This window comes from Drosophila bipectinata, chromosome 3R (assembly GCF_030179905.1).
Source record: "Drosophila bipectinata strain 14024-0381.07 chromosome 3R, DbipHiC1v2, whole genome shotgun sequence".
NCBI lineage: Eukaryota > Metazoa > Arthropoda > Insecta > Diptera > Drosophilidae > Drosophila > Drosophila bipectinata.
Genome location: NC_091739.1, coordinates 13,897,709 through 13,924,284, shown reverse-complemented (window position 1 = coordinate 13,924,284; position 26,576 = coordinate 13,897,709). Strand labels below are relative to the sequence as shown.

The 26,576-nt window shown below is 44.5% G+C and overlaps 2 protein-coding genes across 2 annotated transcripts; one reads left to right on the top strand and one right to left on the bottom strand.

The window, feature by feature from the left end:
- The first annotated feature begins 752 nt into the window (after positions 1-752).
- On the top strand, positions 753-26,164 carry lobo (lost boys). Its single transcript, XM_017248153.3, has 9 exons — positions 753-1,302; positions 1,386-1,514; positions 23,493-23,852; positions 23,911-24,625; positions 24,676-24,854; positions 24,913-25,128; positions 25,193-25,414; positions 25,472-25,666; positions 25,737-26,164. The coding sequence occupies exons 1-9, from the start codon at positions 889-891 to the stop codon at positions 25,992-25,994; spliced, it is 2,688 nt and encodes an 895-aa protein (XP_017103642.3). The 5' UTR covers positions 753-888; the 3' UTR covers positions 25,995-26,164.
- On the bottom strand, positions 2,354-10,931 carry dan (protein distal antenna). The gene is given in 2 exon segments (XM_017248154.3): positions 2,354-5,308; positions 10,181-10,931. A coding segment is annotated over 1 exon segment (2,424 nt). The 5' UTR covers positions 5,256-5,308; positions 10,181-10,931; the 3' UTR covers positions 2,354-2,831.
- Positions 26,165-26,576: the final 412 nt, after the last annotated feature.

The window sequence follows — 26,576 nt, the reverse complement described above, 5'->3', positions numbered from 1 at the left end:
AAAATTTTTTGTCCATTTTTCGTGATGGGGTCCCTTGAAAATGGGGTTTTTCCCTATATGACCCACAGTGATGGCCATATCTTTCCCAATTCTCATTCGATTCTCAAGCGGAATACCTTAAACGATTTTTGGAACGATTCTTCACCATTCTGCATTAAAATCCTGACACCAAATATTTTTTACATTTTTTGTCCATTTTTCGTGATGGGATCCCTTAAAAATGGTGTTTTCCTCTATATGGCCCACAGTGATGGCTACATCTTCCCCGATTCTCAACCGATTCTCAAACGGAGTATCTTAATCGATTTCTGGATCGATTCTCCACCATTCTGCATTAAAATCCTGACACCAAATATTTTTTACATTTTTTGTCCATTTTTCAAGGGATCCCAATCCCTTGAAAGTGGGGTTTTCCTCTATATGGCTCACAGTGATTGCTATATCTTCCCCAATTCTCATCCGATTCTCAAACGGAGTACCTTAATCGATTAATCGATCTGGATCGATTCTCCACCATTCTGCATTAAAATCCTGACACCAAATATTTTTTACATTTTTTGTCCATTTTTCGTGAAACGAATCGATAAGGTCCACCATTCTGCATTTAAATCCTGAGACCAAATATTTTTTACATTTTTTGTCCATTTTTCGTGATGGGATCCCTTAAAAATGTGGGTTTTCCCTATATGGGAAACTATAATGCCCTATGCAAGGGTATAAAAACCTAATAATAAATGTTATCAGTCTCCTTTCAAATGTCCCCTTTTTTTATTTTCTGACACATCTGATCGAATTGGAAAATATATATTTTTTGCCTATCTACCGTTGTTATAGAAACACAACGTTTTATTTATTATTGTGTGGAAAACAAGCAAAAACACCGCCAAAATGCCGAAGGTAATATTCCAGAAGTACAAGAAGGTGGAGGCCACCATAGACCCGGACCGCTATAAGGCAAAGTTCAAGGAGATCGAAAAAGAACGTCAGTCCCAGGTGGATACGGATTTCTTTGAGGAGGAGGAAGCATACTTCGAGGAGGAAATGGGCGATGTTGAGGAAAGTGAGTTCAGCTTGTCCGAAGGTGAGCCGGCCTTGAACATTGGGAAGATTGATCTGTCCTTTCCGGAGACAACTGAGGAGTTCCATGACAGTCCCCAGTGCTATCCAGTATCATACTATACGCTGTCGCCGAAGGAGCGACTGCTTCTGCTCTATGCCGAGAATTTCCGCAAGCAATTGGTTCTCACCTATCCAAAACGCCGGGCCATGGTCCTGGCTTTGCCCAACGAATGCCGAGTTCAGGTAAGTTCATAAGCTTTTAAATTAAATGTTTTTATCATATTTTTTGTTTCTAAATAAAACAAATTGGCTCGACCAACATGCAGAAGTTCGTGTGCACCACCATCAGGCCCACGGCGTTTATTTACCCCGAACTCATATCCAGCATTGAGGAAATTGCCAAGTTTGTTGCAGATTTCATTCAGTACGAGCCACTGGAAGATCAAATAAATTTGGTAAGAACTTTTCTGTTTGCCTTTCATAAAGCTTCTGCAAATTCTCTGAATTTAAATTTATTAACCAAAACCACAAAAATGGAATTTTATCCATAGAGAAACCTTAGAAACTATTCTGCGAAAAGATGCTTGTGTTTTGTACATTATTTTTATTTCCATGAAGAGAATATATTCATTTTTATTCTAGTTTTAAATCAAAAAAAAGTTTTTAGTTTGATAAATTAATTCTTAGAAAATAACTCCTTTGTTAGGGCTCCGATTACTGTTTTATTAACTAAAATGAATTATTTCTTTAAAAAGATGCTTGTTTTTCATAAAATTATTTTTGTTTCTATGAAGAGAATATACTCATTTTCATTCTAGTTTTAAATTAAAAAAAAAAAAGTTAGTCGCTTGATAAATTAATTCTCAGAAAATAACTCTTTTGTTAGGGCTCTGATTATTGTTTCATAAAATTTTATTCCCTCTAACTTTAAGTTTAAAACTTTGTCAAAAAAACCTTAAAAGGTATTAAAAAGTATACTGTTGGGTTTTTCAAACTTCAATGCCGAATCACTTTTTTTATTTTAGAAAATCATACCTTCTATGCAGTCCCTGAAAAGTTCCATAAAAAGGTTAGATCACCTCTATAAGTTTCCAAACTTTTAATGATTAAACCATAAAACGATCTCCATTTATTGTTTTTTTTAATCCATTATAACCTCACCCCATCATCAAAAATAAAAAGACCAAGAATTCCAAGAGTTTCATAAAAATTATCTAATTATTTTTTATTGAACATGTATTTAAAATTACATTTAAATTTGTAAATGTTTCTTTTTGCTTTATTTAAATATCGCATTAATTTCGAATTAAGAAAATTCTTGTTGAGCACATTGTCGTTATGATTTTTATGAAATTTAAAAACGTTTGATATCAAATGCATGTCATTATTCGTTTGCGGCAACACACCTTACAGTTCAAAAAGTTTCGTAACAAAAAAATAAAGGCTATAACATTTGTCCTAGAATGCATTAGGGAAACACAGGATTCGACTCATTTGCGACTTGTTCCGTTCCAAAGTATTAATAATAATAATAATAGCTACAAAGAGAGATGAGATTCATCGATATATACACTTTTGTTCGTTACGGTTTCATTACGATTAATTAATGCAAGACAATACAATGCAATGGAATTGATTTGAAAAAAGATGGAGAATAGCTAAGCGTCAGGCTTATCCAGTATCCTTATCCTTACACGATAGTGGGAGAGCTTGGGGGTTCACAGCTTGGGGTATAAATTCAGAGGAGCACTTTCTAACTGCTTCCTAACTTTCTAGCTGCTGGAACTCAGTTCGTCGTATTGCTGATACTCGCCCGTAATCTGGCAATCGTCCGGGTCATCGTCGAGGTCACAGTGTACAAATTCGTAAGGGGGGAAGAAGAGTGAGCTGAGCAGAGTGGCGGAGGACTCGTAGATAGCGGGCTTGTACTCCTGGCACTTGGCAGTACTGGCCACCTCGTCGTCCTTCTCGACATCCTCCTCCTGCTCCTGCCCCGGCTCTGGAGCAACTGGGGGCTCCTGGCCCTGGCTTGCGTCCTTGGGGTCCTTGGTATTATCCGTGGCTGGCTGCGTGGGCGCCAACTTTGGCTTTTCCTATTTGCGACGCCGGCTCTTGCCACGGCCGCTACCCTCTTCGACTTCAGCCATGTCCTTGCTGTCCTTGATCTCCTCGCCGGCTTCTGGCTCTGCCAGGCTCTTGTTGCATGGCTTCTCCATCAGCCCAGGGGAGCTCTCATTTCCCGACTTGATGGCGGCGATCAGGAACCTCAGTTGCATTAGTTGCACCGCCGTCACCCGGGGATTGCTGCAGTTCTCCAGCCACTGTAGGAACTTTTCCCCGTGTCGAATGGCCTCGATATCCTCGTCGTCCGTGCAGTCCAGATACTTCGCCTTCTCCTCCTCATCCGTCTTATTCGAGTTATTGTTATTGTTGTTATTGCTGGCACTCATGTCGTTGTTGTTGGTATGCTGGAAGCTGTTCTCCGACTCGCATCCTGGCTCCTGGCCACTTATCTTGAACAGCATGTTGTCCAGGATTTTCTTGCAGTCGTTGGAAGCTGCCCTGAGAGTGTTGGGGTGTTCGGCGTCTTTTGATCGCGGCTCGGGACTTCTGCTATCGCCTGACGGGGAATGGGCTATGGGACTTTGTGAGGGCGTCATCACAGCCTTACCGGCGGCCGAGAGGTCCTCAGGCTTACCCGTCTCCCCCTCCACCTCCGCCTCTCCGTCGTTGTCCACGTCGGTCTCGGTGGCCTCCTCCTGGTTCTGTTCATTGGAGGAGGACAAGCTCCGCACTGATGGCGTCTCAGTCTCTTTGGTGAGATGGGAGTACAGGATGTTGCTGGGATCGGTGATGGCTCCTGGACCGGATCCTGGCACTCCCACTCCCCCCATTCCTCCTTCAGCCGCCGCCTGCTGGTGCAGTGAGTTAGCCTGCAGAGCAGCCAGAGTGGCGGCGTTGGGATTGAGGTTGTGCAGACTGGCTCCGAAAGCCTTGCACCAATTGTACCATGCCGCGTTCTTCTCGTCCAGACTTCCGGATGGCGTGGAGGAGGGTGTCAGCGGAGTCGAGGGAATGGGCGGGGTCTGGGCATGCTGGTTCATGTGCTGCGGCGTAGAGGACCTGATGGGGGGACTGGTCACGCCCATGGGGATCGTGGGCGGGTATAGACTGTTTAGCCCCAACATGGTCTGCTGGGATTTCAGCCAATACAGCAAAGGATCTTCGGCCAGATTGGAGAGTGTCATCATCTGGGAGGGTGCTATGGAAGGACTTGGGCTCTTGATGTCCCCCGCCTTGATCTCGTTCTTAATGCTTAAGTTTAGACTAGCCTCCCCTGGAGGAGGTTTCTGTTTGGCCCAGTTCTTGACCGACAACCCCGATCCCATTCGATCACCACTGTCGCTCCGGGGGCTCTGGCTTTGGACCTGCAAGGGAACGGCTTGCTGGGGCGGCGGCTGTTGTCCCGGCGTCTTGGGGTTCCTTAGACTCGAGGCCGCTGCTGCTGCGGCTGCTGCTGGGAAACTGTTGAGACCAGACATGGCGGCCAGGCCGGGATTCAGCTGAGCCAGCAAGTTCAGGTTTGTGGTCAGCTCGTTGAAACTGATCGCCAGCGGAGACTGCGAGAGGCCCGTGAGACCCGACAGATGCGTCAGGCTCGAGAGCGGACTGATGGCGTTCAGAGAGGGATCGGTGGCGGCCGAGGGCCGGTTGATGTCAGCCCCAAAGACCTTGGCCTTGCCGACGCCCCCGTTGAAGGCCACATAGTCCGGCACCGGCAGACCATTGTAGCTCAGCTCCGACAAGTTCTTGCCCGTGCTGTAGTCCAGTCCATTCAGGGGGGATCGCTTGAAGGCCAGCTCGTCGAACTTTAGCTTGTTGGAGAAGTTAAGGGGCAGGGCATTGGGCTCTAGGCGCTGACGCTTCTCCGGAGGTCCTAGCAGGCCGCCGGACACGTCCAGCTTGTCGGAGAGTGCGTCGGCGCACAGCTTGTCGGTGGTGGACTGGCGGGACATGAAGCGCAGCTTGTCCTCGTTCTTGCACCAGCCGCGCAGCGTCGACTCCGGTACGCCGATGTCCCGGGCCACCGAGGCCTTGGACTCGCCATCGTGGATCCTCTGGATGGCGTGGATCTTGTCGCGGGGCGTCAGGCTCCGCAGCGGGCGCTTCCCCTTGGTGCCCATCCGGATGTTCATGTGGGGGTAGCTGGAAATATCCAACTTCAGGCCGTTGTCGAACAGCTTGGCGCCTGAAAAGAGTCGGACAAGAGGTGGAAGATTCGTTAATTAATTACCGTGACACAGTTGCTATATCTCTACTTCGACAGTGCGTTCTCATTCGCCAGCACTTGCCACATAGCGGTGTATATATGTGCCGCACGAATGGCGAATGCCGTGTGCGCGCGTCCATGTACAACGTGCCGCATACTGCAAGGGGCGGGAGGCGAGGCGAGGTGGCATGTTCGCACGAGGCTCCAATAAAATCGCCGCGCGCTTTAAAGTTTTACAGACAACTCGCGGTGTAAATAAACCGCCGTACACCCGGGCGTATGCGCTATATTGTGTATCTATCTGCATATATACAAATACATACAAACATATATACACAAGGATTTTCGCACACGCACAAGGCAACCAGGATACTCTAGTGCTCAGATGACAAAATTTTGCTCCTGCTCTCTGACAGCGGCAGCTTTCGCAGGCAAATGAGCTGCGGCACGCCCCCGTTTGCTTCTAGCCTCTTTTCGTTCGGCGCACGAGGATGCCAAAAATGAAAAGTCCCCCAACCCCCAGCTTGCCACCCAATTTTGTGTGTTTGTGTGTGTATACGGGGGAGACAATGGAATATGCTAATTGGTGCGTTGCCTTCGCGCCGCGACGCGCCTGCTCCAAAATGCAGCGCGCAACGCGAGCTACGAATAAGCAACAAGAACAAGCCATTCGTCGGGCTCCGGCTCCGGCTCCACCGAGCTCCACCGAGAAGACGAACCCTGCCGACCGAGTCCGGCCTGGAATTTATAACTTGTTTACCTGTTTCGTTGCCTTGCTGCAGCGCAGTACGCAGAACATCCCCCAACTTCGGGGCATCCATGCCAATGCCAAGCCCGCCTGTTGCGCCTTGCCACTTGCCACACTCCCATTGCCCCCCGCCCATGGCCAAAAAACTGAACCGAAAAACTGAGCACAGCCCAAGTTGCAGGTGCAGATGCAGATGTAGATGCAGCGCGTCTTTTTTGGGTCCCCCATCTCAAGTCGCTTCCTTTGGGCCAAGTCAGGTTGTTGGCAAGAAGACCAGGCCTGACCAGGAGAGCTCCTGAGCGAACGACAATATGCTCCGCCTCCATCTCTCCAGAAAGTGAGGCATGCAAAAGAGCTCGCCCCATGCTGCAATTTTAAAATGAAAAACACGTTTTGCGCATGACTGACACATGATTTCTTTCCTTCTGCATATATCTTCAAATATATATATCCATATCTATATATATATATCGAATGGACTTGGCGAATATACAACTGTACGGAGAGAAGAGGCAGTCGCTGAGGAAGAGAAGCTAAGAGAGCCGAGTGGCGAATCAAGAGCAAGTGGCAACCAAACTGGTGGAGTCTTTTGTTTGGACATTCATCCATCGAAATGCCGAATGGTATTTACAAGATGCCAGTGTCTTGGCGGGTTCTACTACCACTTCAGATGGCTTTTATACTTGGCTTCGATAATTGGGAGTCTTTATAATATTATAATATTTTTTTTTTAGTAATTTAAACAAAGGGGATATTAAAATGGATAAAATATTCAATATAATATGGTCAAGGCATTTTTTAAAAATAAGTAAAGTAGAATCTGGGGGTATTTATTTCCTAACTTTACTTTATAGAGCTAGCTATATGTCTTATATTTTACAAAGGATAAAATATTAAATATAATAAATAAATGCACTATATAAAAATAAAAAATACTAAAAGCATGGGGTATTTATTTCCTAACTTTACTTTATAAAGCTGTCTATATTTTTTATATTTTGCAAATTATTTTGTATTTAATAAGATAATCTATATGCTATACACTTCATTAAAATTTCTAATCAATCTAAATATTTATTGAAACCTTTACTCTTATATTTTTTAAAATATTTAAAGAAGCAAGTCTTGAGCAAAAAGTTTTATAGGATAATTAGGGGAAATATTTATCAATGTTTTTAAAAAAACCAAAACAATAGATCATTAGTATTCTGAATAATTATTTAAAATTCTTGATAAATTAGCTCCCATAATTGCGGTAGAATTCGATGAGTCCAAGTAACCCAATTCAAAGCTATTGGAATGATTGGGCTCATTGATTTATGCGCCTGACACCTCATTCAACTTGTGGCTTAATGCATACTTAGCCAGGTGGTAATCGCCACCCAAGCGGGCCAGGACCCTACTCTCTCCTGTGGGTGGGCCAAACACCTAATATTTAATCCCTGCGGCGCACATGCAGACATACTTGGATGCTCATAACCAATAGAGCAGCAAATAACTGTGTCGACTATGGTGCAAACCTAAACCCAAACAACCTGCCACCCCTCTCGACTCTAACCCAATGCCCAAACACATATCGAATAAAACTTTTACAGCTGTATAAAAATTACAAGGTCTTTGGCCATTCGGAGCCAAAGCCAGAGCCGGAGCTGGAGCCAAAGCAAAAGAATTTTTACTTTCACTTTCGCACACTGCCGGACCATGTCCTGGACCCAGTCCGTCCTTGTCCTAGCCGGCTCGCCATTAAACTTTTCACGAACCGAACTGGGACAGTGAGAAGTGTGTAAAAAATCTAGTAACAACAGAAAAAGATGAAAGAAATAAATATAAAAGAATTACACCAAGTTTGTCAGTGTGTGTATGTGTGTGGGGGGGTGTGGAGTGTAGAATGAGGGGGTAAGGGGGTATGGGGTTTTCTGTCTATGTCTGGACACACTTACCCATGCACACACATTCACCTACACAAGTACATAAGTATGCCGGAATGACCATACATATCTATATGTTTGTAATACCCAACCGTCTGGTTTGTCCGTTTTATGTCCTGCCACTGTATGTCTGTGTGTGTGTCAGTGTGAGCCTGTGTGCTAAGAGCTTCTGATTTTCCTATATACAATTATAATTTTATTGTATTTACTATTTTTTCGTTTCTTTGGCTTCTCGTATTGAACTCACTCACAGACAGACAGAGGATACAGGGGCCAAGTGGGCAGTGCATGTGGCAAGGACACTGGCTGGATGGCTGGCTGGCTGGCTAGATGGAGGAAAGTCTGGCAAATGGAGGTCAACGACTGAAACTAGCACTAATATGTGCAAGCGTTTGATAGCTCCATTCGTTTTGTGTTAATGTAAAAAGAAATAAAACACCAAAAGAGGCAACAAATAAAAATAAGAACTCCGGAGATAAAAGAAAAAGTTGCCTCCGTCTGATCCCGATTGTGTTTCTGTGTTTGTGTGCTCCAGTGTCTGGGATTCCTGTTCACACATTAGTAATGTCTGTGTACAAACATGTGTGTTGCTTCTGTAAGTTTGGACCTGTTGGAACCAATGATCTATGTCATGCTTAAAGCATTATTGCACCTTTTAATGGGTGCTTGTGTTTGCTTATGATTAACTCGATTAATGCTCCCTTCGGCCCCTGGACTGGGACAATCCCAACTGATTACAATTCAATGGAGCTAATATGAACTTTTCCGGGGGTGTTATGCCAGACACTTAGAGTCGTTAAGATTATGGAAACTATTAATATGCATGGGATGTCCTGCTCGTCTCCGATTCGATAATCTGCTTTATTATTTTGGCACATTGTCTGATATGGAAATTTTAGGGCAATAAGTGGCAATGTTTTCTTTAAGTGAAAATATGTTTATCATTAAAAATATTTCATGTCTTTCTCTATTAATTTCTCAAACCATTTTACTTTATGTTTTGAGGCTAGTAATGTTTTTCAGAGTCGTTTACCTCTTACAATATTCTTCCTTGGAAACCTGTTGGTTTTCATAACCTGATATTATTTTAAAATATTTAAAAATTGAAGCTTTTGTATTTTAATAATCTAAGGAACATTACTCTACATTCATTTTTAAGAACACTATTATATTCATTTTACAATGATTTTTGATACAAAATTTTCGATTCAAACTTTACTTGTACCTTATGAGAATGATAAGTTTATTTTTCAAGTTAAAACAAAAGCAAAACCTGTCTTGTTACCTGTAAAAATAAATTTTTCTGATATCTAAAATCTTATTTGTGATCTTTAGAAAAGTGTTGGAAACATATAAGGACTATTCCATGATCCTTAAACATTACTTTTGCCGAGTTTGCAGAATGCATCGGTTACGAAAAAAAAATGTTGCATACTTCAGGGGGATATGGAATAAGAGCGTCCTAAGGGAATCTATTTAAAATGCTCATCAAATTAAAATAATTAAGTAAAATTTCTCTATGAAAACTATTGAATATCGCTAACATATTCTATGTAGATTTAAGGAATTGTACCATACTTTAGAATCCGATAATATTATATGAGTATTTAGGATCTGAACGTAAAGAAATTATAATTAGTTAGAATTATAATAATTATTTTGGAATAATGGTTAATCAAATGCATAAAACATGAGTTTCGGTTGTAAAAGTAATGATTAGTTCTGAGCGATATATAAATGCAAGAAAAACATAACTTTTAAAGCAAAACTTATAACGGTTGACACTTTTAAATAAGTTAAACTATAGATTAACATGTTGGTACTATCATTTAAATAACTTTTCTTGTGGAGGGTACAAATTACTCATCTTCATCAATTAAAAGACCTGTTATGTATGTTTTAGAAAGCCTTTAGAAGCCTATCTTTACTAAATACACATACATAGATATGCTTTTTTTAGTTGTTCATTGTAAAATAACTAGTAAACAAATTCTTGGCATATTTCTTCAATCGTTTCAAAAAACACCGGGTGTGAAAGATTTTTAAAATTACACTTTTTTTAAGGTATTTATAAATGTTCTTATTTTTGTAGGACTCATTTAGAAATGCGTTAAAATTAAATATCACAATAATGAAAATAATCACAATTAATCACAATATGTAAGTTATACAAACCTTTTTATGAAACGTCAGGGAGAAAAATATGATTTGGGCCTTCTGGGGAAGGCGGCTAATGTCTAATGGATGATTCGATGAGTCTCAATAGCACAGCTATTGATTTTTGGCTTTTGTTTTGATTTGTCCAACGAAACGTATTCTGTTCACATTTAATTCACATGTGGCTTGCGGAATGTTATTGTTTTGATATTAAACCGATGACCGGTGAGATGATAATAATAAATCGTTCTCGGGGGCAAGCACAGGCACAAAGCACGGAGTGCTCTGTGGAGCAATCAAACACTTCCTGCGCGAGGCTGTTTACCACCGCTATTACGGATCGGAGCGTGTGCGAATTTTTAGCGGCAGCGGCAGAAGGACATGCGGCAGGACAAGCGATGCGCGCTCGTCGGCGGATGGGACGAATTGATTGTGCGAACCTGAGCGGCGAGCGTGCGGCGACAAACTACGCGGCCGTCGTGAGCTCGACTTGGCTGAATTTTGATTTTAGCGCGGCGAATTTCCGCACGGCGACTTCGAGGACGACGACGACGGCGGCGGCGGCGACGACGTCGTCAGCAGCGGGAAATTTAAAGTCGCACGTCCACGAAATACGCGCCTCTCGCACACTCACACACACACACACATGCACCCAAACACGTGCGAAATGGTGGTGTGTTGGTCAGTCCGGTGTAGTTGTAGTTGTCGTTGTCGTCGTCGTCGTAGTGGACTTCTTGTTTCTTTTTCGCTTCAATTTACGTGGCCGTAGGTGTGCGTGTAGTGTTCGCTCTCGCACTCTCTCGCTCTCGCTCCTACTCTTACGCCAGGATACGCTCTTTCGCTCTCTTTCGCTCGCGTTCGTCCTTTCTCGCTTTCACCCGGAGACTGTTGCTGCTGCCGAATTCGCGGCCTTTTCGGTTGACAGCCAAATGTACAATGATTAATAACGGGCCAAGACAAGACGGCGGCGAAGGAGAAGTCGTCTCGCTTTGGCTTTGCTTTTCGTTTTGGCTTTCGTTTTGGCCATTTCGCAACTTTTGGCCGGCCCAACCACAGGCCACTGTCCACTCGCACACACACATACAGATGTGCAACGAAGACGACGCAATCCTCGTGCTAGGCTTTTCGAGAGACGCACATCCTTTTGGGCCTCTTTTCTTGCGCCCACGTACGCATATGAGTGTGTGTGTTTCTAAGGACCTGCAAAAACCCAAAAACGCATTTGTGTTAAGGACCTCCTTCATAGTCGTCTTCACCCCCGCCTTCCATTCGTTCTTCGTCCTCCCTCCATCAAAATAGGCACCTCGAACCGGTTGCACAAATCCTTGCCTACTTTTCGCCGGAGGGGGCAGGATTATGTTATCGCCGCTGATAATTCTGTTTATCTTTAGATTTCCCGCTGTCATGTGCTGCATTTTCCGTTTTTATTGTTATTGCTGCGGCCAGTTTTTCTCGCTTTGTTTTGATACATGCCTTCATCACAGTTTATGTGGCCTTGTCTCTCTTTCGCGCCCACTCGGTGAGCCACCCGAGAGCCCAAGGAGGCGTTCAGAGAGTCCAAATCCGCTTATTAAGAGAGCCAGGGGGATTCCTCCGAGAGCGAGAGACAAGCTCGACAGCTGAGCAGCTTTCGTGCTGGCGTTCGGGCTTTAGCTGCCTTCAGGGGGAGAGGGTGGCAGGACGGTCCCCCATTCATCCCAACCGACCACTTCAAAACAAGGCGAATCCGTGCTCTTCTCATTTCGCTGGAGCGTGATCTTCCAAGTCGAAGAAACTGGTATTCTTCGGCCGACTTAGGATCGGGTCTTGCTGCCGGTGGTGGTTTCTTCAGTCTTCAGTCGGCTCTTTCAGGTAAATTGCCATGGCTAATAACCGTCACTGGCGAAATACTCAATACGTCAATCGGCCAGGTTGCGAAAATATGCAAATATCAAGTTGGGAAAAGAGGTGTCAATCAAAATGAAACAATTTGCATTTGTCTTCATGGGGAATGATGCTTTTATTACTCAGATATCATGATTAGTAGCTTTAACTAGCTTAAGAAATAATATAACTTATAATGGGTAATATATTAAGACTTAAGTGTATATTCTTCAAAGAACCTATGTATTTTAAAAGACCTAAAGATTCCCAAAGAAACCTGTTTGGTAAGATTAAGAAATTTACCTTACAAAATACTATAACTTCTTTACATGATTCTTAACGTATATCCTCCAATATTCATAGCCAGTTTAATAAAACGTCAAGGCTGGTAATTCCTCAAAAAAAAAAATTATTCTTTAATCTCTAGAATTCTAAAAACCTCTACAAATACAAAATTAATTTCTGATAAATTCCCAATTTATAAAGGCTAGTGCTATAAGTCCTGACAAGTGTATTTCGGCTGCATCGAAATGTCGGCGCGGATATCCCGGAGATTATGATCTTATATAACATGGACATGGGACATAGGCATTTTGAGGTCGTAGACATTGTAGTTGCTATGCAAAATATTTGCGCAGAGTACACATACTCTTACAGCCATACACTATCTAGCTGTATCCATTGTGTCCGGGCAACGAAGGCGGTTTCTGACCATCTGACCATAATAACAACAAAAACAATAACACCAACCAACAACAACAACATCTAATAGCAACGAAAAAGACAGCAGCAGTGTCGCCAGCGCTGCCTTTCGGGAAATCGCTAAGAAAGGTTTTTGAATCCATGTCCAAACGCACACGCACAGCAACAAATATACAAATACATATACATACATATATAAAGAGGCGTATACACAACAACAAGGAGCAACAATAACACAGGACTCCAGGACCAGGTCCTGGACTCTGGCTAGGACTACAGATGGCCGGCATGGGGCCGAATTGGCAAGAAACATATCCTTGCCACTAAAAAGCCAAGCAGCCTGCCCGGGTCGCTTCATTTCATCACACATACTCGCATACAACTGCTCGCAAGGATATTCGGACAAACACACGCACACGCACACGTACGCAATACACGCACACAGACGCACATTCTTCTTAGCATTCGCAGGCACATCAGCATCTTTAGCGTAAATTTTGCTGCTGCGAAAATTTAGAGTTGTTGCTTTGTGGCGATACACACGCGCCTCCTGCCACACTGCCAGTGTATGTGTGTGAGTGCGTGTGTATTTGTGGGTATATACTTCAGATTTTCATCGGCTGCCCAACACAGCACCCCCCCCCCCCCCCCCTTACCAACGCCCGACGCCCCACACCACCCATCTCCCTTTTGGCAATAGCAATAGCAACCCAACCCGTCCGACCGATTGTCCATTGTCCTTTGTGTCCACCAAGGCAACATTTTCCATTTTCGTTCGTTCTCTCTTTGGCCGCCGGACTTTCTCTCATATCTGCAGCTCCTTGCCAGCTGCCTTTCGACCAACTGCCTTTCGCCCAACCACCCACTGCCCATCACCCTCAGGACCAAAAATCTTCACCCCCCCTCCTCCTCCTCCTTCTACGTACATGTGTGTGTGTGTGTGCGAATCCTTAATGTTGCTGCGTGTGTGTGTACAATTACGAATTCGTCGTCCTCGACTAAACTCAATTCACTTTCTCCCCGGCCAGTTCGCGTCGTTGTCACCGTCGTCCAGCCAGCCTGCCGTCCACCCATCCGCCCACCATCTCTGCACCGCACCGCCCCGGTCCCCCACTCAACCCCTCATGTCACACCTCTGGATGGCGAAGGAAATTTTCGCGTGAATTGAAAGATGAAGGCGCACTGGGCTGGACGCTGGTCACCCCCGGAATAAATGTGTGCTTGTGTTTGATATATGTATGCGTGTGTGTGTCTGTGTGTTTGTTCGTGTGTGTACATATGCTAGAAGACGTGTGCGTTTGATTTTCAGGACACCCACCCACCCATGGACCAGGGAATCTGCATCCTCTGACATTGTCTTTGTATAACTGTTCCTAAAACAAAATTTTCAGTTTGCCTTCTAAAAAGATAAATGTGTGTGCGTATGGGTATGTGTATGTGTACATGGGTTTTCCGTGCGGTTCCAACCGTGCGTGCCAGCTCGAGTTTTCCTTGCTCCTAGCTCCTTAATATACAAGGATCCTATTTTGAATATACATCTTTAAAACTAGTTCTTTGCACCTTGCCTTCAACTAAATAAATATCAACAAACTGGTAGATTATTTAGTTCTTGAATATGTATTTGATTTTTAATGAAAATATTTTAATTTTTGAATAAATAAATATTTAAAATATTTTATAATTGAATATTGGTTTGGTTCCATATAAGTTTTAAGGCGTTTTTGTTTAAAAGAAACCTCTTAACTCAAAATGTTTCAAAGTAGGTCATATAGGATAATAGGTCATTTCAAAATATAATAGATTTCTGTTCTCAAAATCCACAAAACTTGATGGTATATAATATTATAAACAAATATTCTGGATTCGATTTAAAATTAAATCATAATAAAATTAATTATTATAATCATGTTTAATTGTAATCCGATATTTTATGAATTTTTCAAAGCATTTAATATAAAAATATATCAATTAACATAGATCCCAAAACCCCTATTTTAGCCAATCTTAAACAATTCTTTTATTACCAAATAGGCTACCCCAAGGGTAGATAGAAACCTGTAACCTTCCTGTAGATAAGAAACTATATATTTCAATCCACCTGATTTTGTATTTCCCAGATATGTATAGATTTTGGAATTGTTTTGCGGATCAGTACTTGCAGCAGCGCTCGGAGACAACCTAATCCATTGTCCGCCGCTCGTGCTGACCTGGGCCGTCCTGCAAGACACCCTGCTCATCCTGCGAGCTCCTTGCTACCTAACTTGGCATCTAACATGGCCATTCCGCCGCCCCGGCCCTTGCCCATTATCTGCAGTTTTGTCTAAGCTAAGGCGATTTGAGCAGACAAAACCGCAGCTCTCGCAAGTTGTTTGGACCCAGTTCAGTTTGTCCATCGAAGACCCTTTGGTCGTCGGCACCCAGCCCTGCCTTCGTCCTACCCCTAGGATTGTATTCTATTTTGTGCCATGCATGTTGGCCGGTCATTGCTGCTCCTGCGGCTCCTGCCACTGCTGCTGCTGCTGCTGCTGCCATGTTCCTATGATTTGCATATTCCAGCTCGTAGCTCCTTTGTTTTAATGCGCCTTCCCACCCAACCCCGACTTACTCCTTTCTCCTGGCCAGTTTTAGCTCTTTTGTCAGCATACCTGTGAGTCCTGTGTGCGTGTGAGGACGAGTGTGTGAGTGCGATGCTAGGATGCCGCGTAAGAAGAAGGCAAAACTGGCCAGGCTGGAATTTGTCCTTCCAATCTAAGCCAAATGCAGGCCGCACTGGCTGCTCTGACCGCCTTCGTCTCCGAGTTTTCCAGCGAGCAGGAAAATTGAAACAATTGAAGAGGTAGCCCGTGGATGGAGCCTGGCAGCCAGGACAGCCTGGACGTTGAGGACGGCCAGGACAACTGGGACAGCCAGACGCAGCATTTTCGACCATCAACTACTGGCCACTTACGGACTCGCCTCCACCGCATCTGCAGTGTCCTGCTGCGGAAGTAGAGAACGAGCGAGCGAGAGCGAACGATATATCCTGGCCAAGTGAGTGGCGGTGCGAGCGGGACGTCCTATTGCCACAGCTCTAGCAACGGCAGTCGAATCCTTTTCAAAATTAAACTATATGCAGCAAGTGGAAGAGCAAGAGCAAGGCAAGAAATCCTCGCACACACACACACACACACTCATACAAGGATATAGAGCTACAGCCACAAAAACACATATATGAATACACCTCCTTCAGCCGACCGACCCACCGACCGACCACTGCCCACTTTTCGTATCCTGGCAGGAGAATCAGAATCAGTCGAGTGCGAGCCACATGCAAATAACGCAGACACATGCACTTTTTCTCGTATCCTTGGTCCGTCCGCATCTTATGTACTCGGCAGAGCTTTGTTAAGATATTCTTTGCACCTAAGATGGACGACGTTAGATACGGGCCATAGTTATAGCCATGGCTATGGCTTTGGCTCTTACTCTTGCCGTGGCTATAGCTATAGCTTTGGCTATTGCTTGTGCTAGCTCACAGCTTATGTACAGGTTCAATCAGTTGCTAATTGCTATAGGTCCGAAAACACAGTCATGTGTATGCCACCCAGCATATATAAATGCGAATTTTCTTCTCAGGATGCACAAATACACATACATACTTATTTATATATGCATATATATGTGCTTATGCAGCGAAAATGTGTAAGTGCAAATTCCAGCACATCCCAAAAGGACACACACCCACATACACAAAACTTCTTGCGATCCAGGCAAGTCCTTTTCTGGCTCAAGATGCAAGTTTCAAATATACCTTGTAGTAGTAGATCCTGATCCTCTCAGCCAGGCTTGACCTTAAAAATCCTCGGCCATCAAGTTCGATTTCACTTTGGGACACTTGCTGGACAAAAAATAAAAGAAACTGAAATAAAATCCCACAATTTGTTTGGCACAGTTTTTTGCTCTTTTCTTGCCGGCATTCTTTTTCTTATTTTAAACAAAAAACCTTTCGCAAGGATAAAAGGAAAAGTTTGTCTGGCTTTTCATGTGGCTTTTTCCTGTGCCTCTGAATAGTAATTACTTTTATTTTTTTTTTTACGTTTGCCTCGTCTGAAATAATAAACAGGTCATTGGAATATTTGAATTCTAATTTGTAGGTTTCTCAAAAATAAATTGAAATATCAAACAGATATGTAAGTGTTAACTTGTATATCCTTTGTCGCGAACAGAAAAGGTTTCTTGTCACCCCTTCAATAGGCTGGTTTTTGAAGTCCTTCTTTCAGACGTGTTCGACATTCCCTGCAGTGCAGTAGAAAAGCAAAAAAACGCAGAACTTGGGCTATCCAACTAGACTAATGAATACCTATTACTTAACAAACAAATATTTCAAAGCTTGGTCTTCAATATATACCCTCCCCACTGATATATTTCTAAGAAATATACAATACCCTTTAGTAGACAAAAAGGACATACCCTCTAACCTTAAGTGTCACGTGGTATTGACGTCACAATGCGGTTAAATGATGGCGATATGCGCTGACGCTGTAAACTCAAGAGTGATGTCCTTTGACGTAGGAATGCCAGGACATACTACCAAGAAAAGTTAAGGAGGCGATGGCAACGGAAAGCGATAAAACGCGATTTTATGCACGTGTTGAGTGCAAGGCTAAGAATCATGGAAGTCAAAGGAAGTTGAACCGGAAGTTGGCAATATCTATTAACGATTATTGGATTGAGGCTAATACTCTGCGCGAAAAACAATTAGGTCGGGCACTTAAATGGTCAACAGATGTTCATTAATTTTTCCAGACAGAAAGGCGTACTCTCCCCCATCTGTCAATAAATTTAGAAACCATTTTTATATAAACAATCTATTACAAATCCAAAGGTCAGAAGGGTCTTTAATCTGAGAAATTTTTTTGTACTTTTGGTTCTCATCATCTTTTCATTTTAGTCTGAGCCAAAATTTCGGTCTTGAAGTAAGTCGGAGGAGGTCGTATGGGGAAACCAAATACGATACCGGCAGCGATGTGCCTTCCTACCACGAGGGGGATGAAAACGCCGTCGCTTCCGGTTGAGTGCACGGGTCTCGCGGAGTTCCAGCGACGTAGAATGGCGTGTCGTGTTGCTTGGTCAGTTTTGCAATCGCAATTGCGAACCTTGTCGTCTTTCGACATTGGTGACAGAAAGCAGGAGTGACACTGCGTTAGCGAAAATAAGAAGGGAAGCAGGTTCTCTTGGGTTATTTTAAGGTCGAAAATGGTATACTCTTTCAGGAGCAGCATGACCTTTGTTTTTTAAGAAGTTCACCCCATCCTTCTCTGGTGACCGTAAGGTTGTCCTTTTGTTTATAATAGTTTTTAAAGAATTTTAGTTATATTTGTTGATTTTATATATGTTTACTTATTTCTTATATTATTAATAAATTAAATATATATTTATTTAAAACCTCTAACAAAATCTATCTAAAACTAAAAGGAGGGTACGAAGGCAAAAAAAAAGAACTGAACTGAAAATGCGCCAAGATGTCTTCCAGCTACTCGTCTTTCGCCTTTCCCCGCCAACTATGCGCATATCGATTTCCTTCGACTCGAGAGCAATTCACTCGAGATCGGGCCAAGTGCCACAGGCGAAACACCCATGCCCCAAACCAGAGCCCTAGCCAGAGCCCAAGCCAAGGGATCCGGGCCCCAAACTGCAAAATGCAAACTGCGCGTTCTCGTTCTCGTCCATGTCCTCGATTCCCTTAGATTCGATGGCAGGAAAGGCAACGACAACGGCGGCGCGGTTCCAACCCTTTCACAAAAGAAAGCCGTCTCCCTGACGGACAACTGGCAGGGGCAGTGGCGGCAGTGGAGGCGACTGCCACGGTAACGGCGACGGCGAGACTTCACGTCCTGGACTCAGGATGCAGGACTTGGCCATATATGGTCAGACAGGCGAGCGAATGCCGCGCGGCAAGCTGATGACGTGGGCTTTCCCTTCCCCGGCCCATTCCCATGTCCAAATGGCCACGAAATAGATGCTGTTTACCATGCCATTGCTGGCTTTAAGTCGCAGGACATCCGCAACCCCCACTAGCCCATGCCCGAAGGACACCCCTTCTCGAAAGCCACCGCATCCGCAACTTCCCTCCGCCAAAGGTGCTCCAGCAACAGCCTTCGTGGCTACAATAAACTAGACGCCAATTTCGCTGTCGCTGACACGGCCATTGCGCGACCATCGAGATTTGACCAGTTACACTGAGAGAAAACAATAATGAATCCTTTCATTCAGAAGGACTTGCAGACCATGCCAAAGTTTAGAATTTCTCCATCCATCAGCTAGGCAGGGTAGACGGAAATTATTCAATTCCAACAATTGAATAGATTATAGGTTTTTTCGAGTGCCCCACGTAGCATCTACATCTACACCGTCTGCCATTGTCGACTGCAGGACTCGTCGACTCCACTTACTCGCCTTGCCCGCGACGGAATGGCGTTTTCCTTTGCTCAAAAGCAGACCAAAACCAAACACACATCGACTTTGTGTCCGAGTCCTCGCATCAGTGTCCGCATCTGTCTGGATTCGCGACCCCCGTCACATCACTCGATGCCCGGGTCCTGGGCATTCCGCCCCTCCTCCTCCATCACCATCCCCACATCCTTATATCCCAGCCCCCCGCCCCCCGCCACCCTTCTTAGCGACGTCGTCTGTCCGTCGCATTTATCCTCGCTGTGGGCAACGCCATGTGACTTGGATCGAATCTGTGATTGTAAGTTGTGCGGATGCCGTCGTTAGGATGCCGCATTTGCCGGGGCGCTTGGTGGCGTCTCCCCATGTGCTGCCCATACGCCCATCCACCCCACCACTCGGTCACATTTCCACTTTACTGGCCCGTGTCCACCGGCTGTCCAGGGTTTTGTATCCTAAAGACAACGGCGGAGTTTAAAACCATCATCATTGTATACATACTCGCTCTTGGCTCAGACAGCGCGATATTGAATAAGAATGGCCGGAAAGTTTAGGTCTGAAATTTAACCCATGCGATGGGCCATTATTTATTAAGATGGCATTATGTTCTATGTATGTTTCTAATTATTCAGATATTCTTGGTTAAAAATGCAAGAAATGTGAGTACAAGTACTCAAGGGACTCTATTGATATTGGAGTATAGGAATTTTTAATTTAAAGATATGGTATGTTCTTCTCTTTTCTTACGTTTTCAGATAATTACCCTTTATTTTATATATTATTTCAGTTTAGTAAAGCTTACCATACCTCTTTCTCCATGAAACGATTTCCAAAAAGGATTGAAATTCCGATGCTCAAGGCATTCAATTAACCACCCACGAAACTAGGCTAATAAACCGTGGCCTATATTAATAAGCCACCACTCTCCACGGTTGAAACTACATATGAGAATCCCAGCCAACCCAAAGCATTATTCTCGAGCTGAAAAGGAGGGAATCAAATGTCTTAATTTCGCGTGTTTATATCTTAATCTTGGCCGTTTTTAAGAGCGTCTATTGGCCGGGGGGACTTTTATGGGCCAAGGGACTCGCAGCTCGGAACACGGAAGGCAGGGTCGCGGAAGGCAGGCAAATAATAAAATCCCCGGCTCCGTGAAAGACGCTATAGACATCCACGTACATCCAGGGTGCAATATTAAGAAAGACGCGCAAATAGTGAGCGGTTGGGTCTTTGGGTTTTCGGCCAACATTAGGGGTATAGCCGGAAAATCTTATGAGCAAAGACGGAGATGGAGGTGGAGACATTGCGCGTATTATGGCCGCTAGTGTTGACGCCGTGTGTCCTTTTGTCCCCAGGACAATAACACTTCCGTGCAGTACATTATCATAAAGGGGTTAAGTCGCTGATTTTCATCGTGTGTGCTCATTTAAAAACTTACACATGCCGGCCCGCAAAAGCCCCGGCTTGGGATTTCCTGAAGACACCCACACACACACACACGCACACACATACCCACACATGCTCAGTATGTCCTGTAAGAAGGACTCTGCGGCTGAACCGAAGGAATCACGCTGAATTTCACCGCTTTGTTTCAGCGCTCTTATGAAAAAGATGGCAGCGGCTCATTATGCATCCCGATAAGCGATGTGCCGCCTCCCAAGTGAGTCCTTCGCCCCCAGGTTAGTTTAACGAAGGGATGTCGCCGCACTGGGTGGCAGCCTGGAGGCCGTGTCGCGAGGGGGAGGACGGGAGCCGCTGCATTGTGTCAACGAGGGAAGGCTGTCAGTCCTGCCCGCCAGTCCACCAGTCTGCCAACCCCGTCTTCTTGAGCCCTTTTCTGTGTGTGCCGCATTGTTTTGAGTTGTGACCCGCGAGCGGTGGCAGCCATTCAGCAGGGTGGCAACTGAAAGTGATTCTGTCTCGGCAGACTCTGTTACTTGCCACCCTTTTTTTTCGCAATTTTTCGCCGCTTTTGGCGCAGTTTTATTTTTCTCGCTTTTTTGTACTTCTTCCTTTCGATGGACGTTGTCGTTTTAGTACCCATTGTTTCTTGGGCTGGAAGAGGGGTATACTGGGTTTGGGTAACCTATAGTAGGATTTCAAGAGCTATATAACTTTGTTAGACTATTTTAGGCCCCACAATCGTAAAGTATCTCAGGGACAACACTTTGGATCAAATCAGTTGAACAATCAATACATTTTTTATTCCATTCATTTTTCTCTCTATTATAAATAATAAGAATAAGTGTTTAATTATTACCGGGTATCACACAGTCGTCCATCTCAGCCCAAACAATGCCCAATGCATGGCTGTAATTTGAGCCAAGACCCCGGCTCGAGCAACCGGGCGCCCGTTGCTCCATTCTCGCTGTGCTGTGCATTCGACGACCCTTTTGTTTTGGTCATGTTCGCTCCTCCATTGTTGCCACTGTCGCTTAACCAGGAGGCCCGATCCTAATTTAACACGTTCGAATAACCTTGAAGCGTTTCTTATTACGCGCGACCGCAGTGATAGCGTCGGAGCGTCAGAGCGGCAGGGGCGGCAGAGCGGGAAAGCGGTATTCGCGACTCCAGGAGGAGGAGTAGGTCCAGGGGCAGGAGGCAGGAGGAACCCAATCCGCTGGCCAGGTAAGGGGACGGCATGAATCGAATTCAATTAGAGGCCGCTGACTGACTGAGTGACTGGTTTTCGCTGACTAATCGATTGCAGCCAGCAGCGAGTGTGTTTCTGACCTCGAACTCCTCCTTCCCGGAGTTCACAATTCACTACTATGTGTGCATGCATACCTTTCCGCTTCTCCCCGCTGATAACCGATGACTCCGGGCCTCATTGTGATTCTTATGGCTTCACACGGCGATTTTGCATTTTAATGGCCTTCTTCGAAGCGACGGGGCGTACTCGTGCAGGGTGGAAAACGAAAGGTGCAGGACCTCCGCATCGCTGAAATCCTGTTTGCCTCTCACTTCCAAAGAATTTGTATTCAATATTATCAGTGTTTGGCAGGGAAACGATTAAAATTCTAATTGAAAGGGACACAAATTAGCTAATCAAAAGGAGCTAATACTTTCTCAATAAATGTTTAAAAAATTAAAGTTTGTTAAAATTAGTTTCAAATACTTAATAGTACCTTTTTTCTAAAATATCAGTACACTTATTCATTATCTTTCTAGAATCTAGATTATTAGACCTCAGATAATCCTTACCTCAGAACTGAAAGGACTTAAAGTCAGTAGAAAAACATATATCCATTATTGAAATTCAACACTTCCTCTTATAGTTTTTGGAAGAAAAACAAATCTATGTTTATTTTTTGATTTTTGAACTGCTCCTGGTTGTCCTGCCCCTGCCTCCTTGCCCCTTTGCTCTGTTGCAACAGTCTTCCAGCCCGAAAGTGAGATTCAGGATCAGGCCTACGATAATTGTGAGCGTTTCCCGCGTTAATGGCCGTTTCGCTACGCTTCACAGTTCCACACAGGACGCGGCTCAGTCGCAGCACATGCACAGAATTCCTGGCAATCCTGGAGGGATTGTCTCCTAAGTCTTCGCGGAACAGGAACGAAGATGAATGGCACGGGGTCGTGCAGCCACCTACGGGCCAAGTTGCAGATGCCGTGTGCAGGTAACAGCAATCTGGACAATCGGCGTTGACAAAGGACAACCCGAGGCAGATTAAATGGGAGTGGTCGTCCTTTCCCGTTTGAGCGATGCAACACAAACAGACCGCTGATTGTCCTTGTCCCACTGAATGACATCCGCAAATCGCAAATGCATAAAAATAAGCGGATATAAGTTAAGTTAAGGGGTCCTTGGAGAGATACGAATAGACCGATTTTTCAGATCGTTTTTAAGATAAAATCTGTTTTTAAATATACATATTTTGAGATCGAGAGGATCGATCAAGTCCAGCAGGTTCTCAAGGATACATTTCACACCTCGCCCTTGTTGTTAACTTCCCGCTGAAACGGATATAACTTTCCAGAGGTTGTAAAACTTAACCTCCTCGATTCTTGACTCCTGCTGTGTTTACAGGCCCATATATATATTGGCATATATATGTAGTTAAGGTAAACATCAATTTTCTCCAGGCAGGTAAACGATTCGAAAAGGTGGTTCAAGATATCCTCTTTGTCTCGTGCTGCGCAATAGATTGTGCCAAATTTCCTGGAAACTTCCTTGCTGTTTCCTGAGCCCGGTTTATAATTATTCCTCTATACATATTTATTTAAAGGCACCTATTAACAAAATGTAGAGCAATTGAATGCCAGTGATTGGCTATTCAAGGATACAACTTTTTAAGGACTCTAGGCAGTTTATCATTTCAAATCCATTTTACAGCCAACTCGCCTGATTTCACCCGATACTTTGTTGCGAAGACGGAGGGGGAACTCATACGAAATGGCCACCCTTTTGGTCAGCATGCTAACGGGGGCAGGACACCCCGCCTTGGTGGTGTCCGGGGTGGCCCGGGAGGAGGTCGTTGTCAACGACCAGCTAGCCATTCCGTATCCCTACCCGATCGTCGAGGTCGAGGCCGAGGAGATGCCGCCGCCCGTCGAAAAGCAGGGTCAGAAGTATAAGCTGCGCGGATTACCCGATCTGTCGAGTCATCTCGAGGAGGATATGGCCGAGGTGCACAGGCTGAAGGATGCCGCAGAGAAACGGGTGCAGGACGAAATTATCAGGAAGCAAATGGAGGTAAGCATGCACTTGTTTGCTTGAAACGCAGATTAGGATTTCGGTTTTTCCTAAAAAGGATCTTGAGCTGCTGGCCGTGGATCGGCATCATTACCGGCGCAGCCATGCCTGGGTGGTGATCATCAACAATGCACCTTGGAGTGTGAAGCCCAAGACCACCTACACGGACGTAAATGGCGATGTCGTGGAGGCTCCTCCCACGGCCATGTTCATTGAGCCTTCCACGGGCTTCATATGCGAGACGGGGTGTAAGCAGTACATCCTCATAGACAGTGTATGGAATCAATACAACTACTATGTCAACAAGCAGAAGCACCAAAGAGTCGGGGATCTGCGCTGGGATCTGAGGGAGACCAATGATTGGGAGCACATGCTCCCGGGGGAACCACCGGAGATGCGAGTCTACAAAGTCGCCTCCGACGAGAACATAACCGAAGAGGACCGAGACATTTACGAGGAGAAGCATCTGGATTGCATCGGCTCCTGGGTGGAACGCCTCCACATCGGATTGGCCGACTACGAGCAAAGGTTCCCCAGCTCCGAGAAGAAGATCCAGTACAAGGGGGCCATCCACGAGAGATTCTCTCCGTATTCCCAGCGGGACGGCAAGGTGATGCAACTGACCATTTACAACAATGACGAGTGCACGGATCCCAAAGTCCGGTATGAGTATTACGAAAATCGTGCGGACCTAATGAGGCATGTAAAGTATACCTATGCCACCGATCATTTTGAGGAAATATTCATCAAGGGCCGCAACGACAGTTTAAAATGTAAGTAAGATAAGTTACTATAATACTTTATAAAACATTTCCTACCGCAGCTATGGAGTACTTCTCGGATCCCATGAAAACACGACATGTGTACTTCTATTCTGGTTCCCGGATCGACTCCCTGGACTTGATGGTTGTCAATCCAGAGAGCTTGGTCCTCCACTACAAAGGTCGTTGTGACAAATGCTGGTACAAGGAATTCGACTTTAGTTCCAAACATATCCTTAAAGTAAATTAATTAAATTATTCCTGAAGCTAAATGATGAGAAAACCCCCTTTTGTTACAGAAAGTTACTGAGAAATTCCACAAAGCCAGTGCTCATGATGTGGGAACCACTGATATTGCAACTCGCATATTTCTGTTTCAACAAAATAAAATTATCTTAAAGTTTCATTATACTTTTGGAGCACTTACAGCCACCACTGTGGAGTTCACAAAGCCCCCTCGACCGGATTACGGCAAGGAACTTGTTTATGACGAGAAGCTAACAAAAATATACAAGGTACAGGGATTAGATGTAGTTTTTGAGACCACTTTCTGGAAATTAATAGTTTAATCCTTGGCAGGCAAATCCCCTAGATCCTACACGCACTAATCTGGAGCTATACAAATTGCTGCGCGACCAACTCGCCTACGAGGATCAGTTGAGGAAGAATTTTGAAAAAATCAACGAGGACATCAACAATATCTTCGACTTGCGTAAGACTGAAAAAGCTGATCCTAAGCTCAAGTTTAGCATATTTGATCCGCTGAGAAATGGAGCGGCCAGAGCTATTCGAATGAAACAGGTTGGAACTACTTTTATTCTCAATTTTTCAATATGTCTTAACATATATCTTTTTTAGTTTGAGGAGGAGGAGGAACTCAAGAAGGAAATCGCCAGCAAGCCAGCCGACTTCTTGGCTCCGTATTTGGTGCCTTATAAGGACCAGGATGAACTCACCCCGGAACAATCCTTACTGGTCTACAATTCCTGTCTCAATGATTTGAGGACCCGGTTCGTGAGCTTGCTAAATAATCTGCAGCGTCACTACGAAGATGTATGTTTGTTATATTATTTTCTTTGAAAGTTTGTTGTTTGTTCATAGAGTGCTTTCTTCTTTTCTATAGCTTACCTCCGAGTCCAAGTCACTCAATCGGTTTCTCAACAAATTCGAGAATCAGTTCGACAATTATGACTATAAGCGTCTGGTTCAGCAATCCAAGAACTTGGAGCTCAATAAGCGGATGGTGCAACAGCGCCTGACCCTAACCCATGAGGAGTCCCAGAAGAAGTACGAAACGGTCAAGGCCTCGTTGCTCAAGGATTCGCGTCTAAATCTTAGGAAGGAGGACTTGGCCAGGAGAAGCTCTTCAGCTTCCAAGTAATAAGATTATTGCCTCAAAGGATAAGAATAAATGTTGCCGTACAGTATTCCATAATAACTCCTAATGACTTGCTAAGTCTTCTTTTGTCAAAAGGACATTCTAATGGAAATCAAATTAATTACCATAAACTCTTGTAAATTGGTCAGAAACATAATCTGATGCCGAAAATGCCGATTAAATCAAAACCAAACTGAATAGAGCTGACTTTAAGATGCAGATACGAGAGCATCTGAGAGTTTCTTCCCTGGGCGAGGGGTTAAGTGGATTCTAAAATTCGAATGTCGATTTCATGGCCTAGAATCATTGCCGCCGCTCCGCGCGAACAACGTCGCTAAGGGCGCTGCTACGGGTGGGTGGGCCTGTATGGGTGGTGGTGGGTGGTTGGGTGGTGGTGGTGAGGAAAATTCGTTTCAAAAAGTGACCGTTTGAAAATTGGACAAAGTGGCTGATGCTGCTGCCGTGTACGGACCCGCGCCCAAGGCACACACAAGCCGTAGTCGACGTCGCCGTAGCCGTAGCCGTAGCCGTAGATGTACGGCCGTGGTTGGAGGCACAGAACACACAAGCACTTACAAACCCACA

Bases quoted from the DNA above. Each gene is read 5' to 3' on its own strand.
- lobo (XM_017248153.3), top strand. From the start codon at position 889: ATGCCGAAGGTAATATTCCAGAAGTACAAGAAGGTGGAGGCCACCATA. The intron at 1,303-1,385 runs GTAAGTTCATAA...ACCAACATGCAG, and splicing joins CCAACGAATGCCGAGTTCAG to AAGTTCGTGTGCACCACCAT. The intron at 23,853-23,910 runs GTAAGCATGCAC...TTTCCTAAAAAG, and splicing joins TTATCAGGAAGCAAATGGAG to GATCTTGAGCTGCTGGCCGT.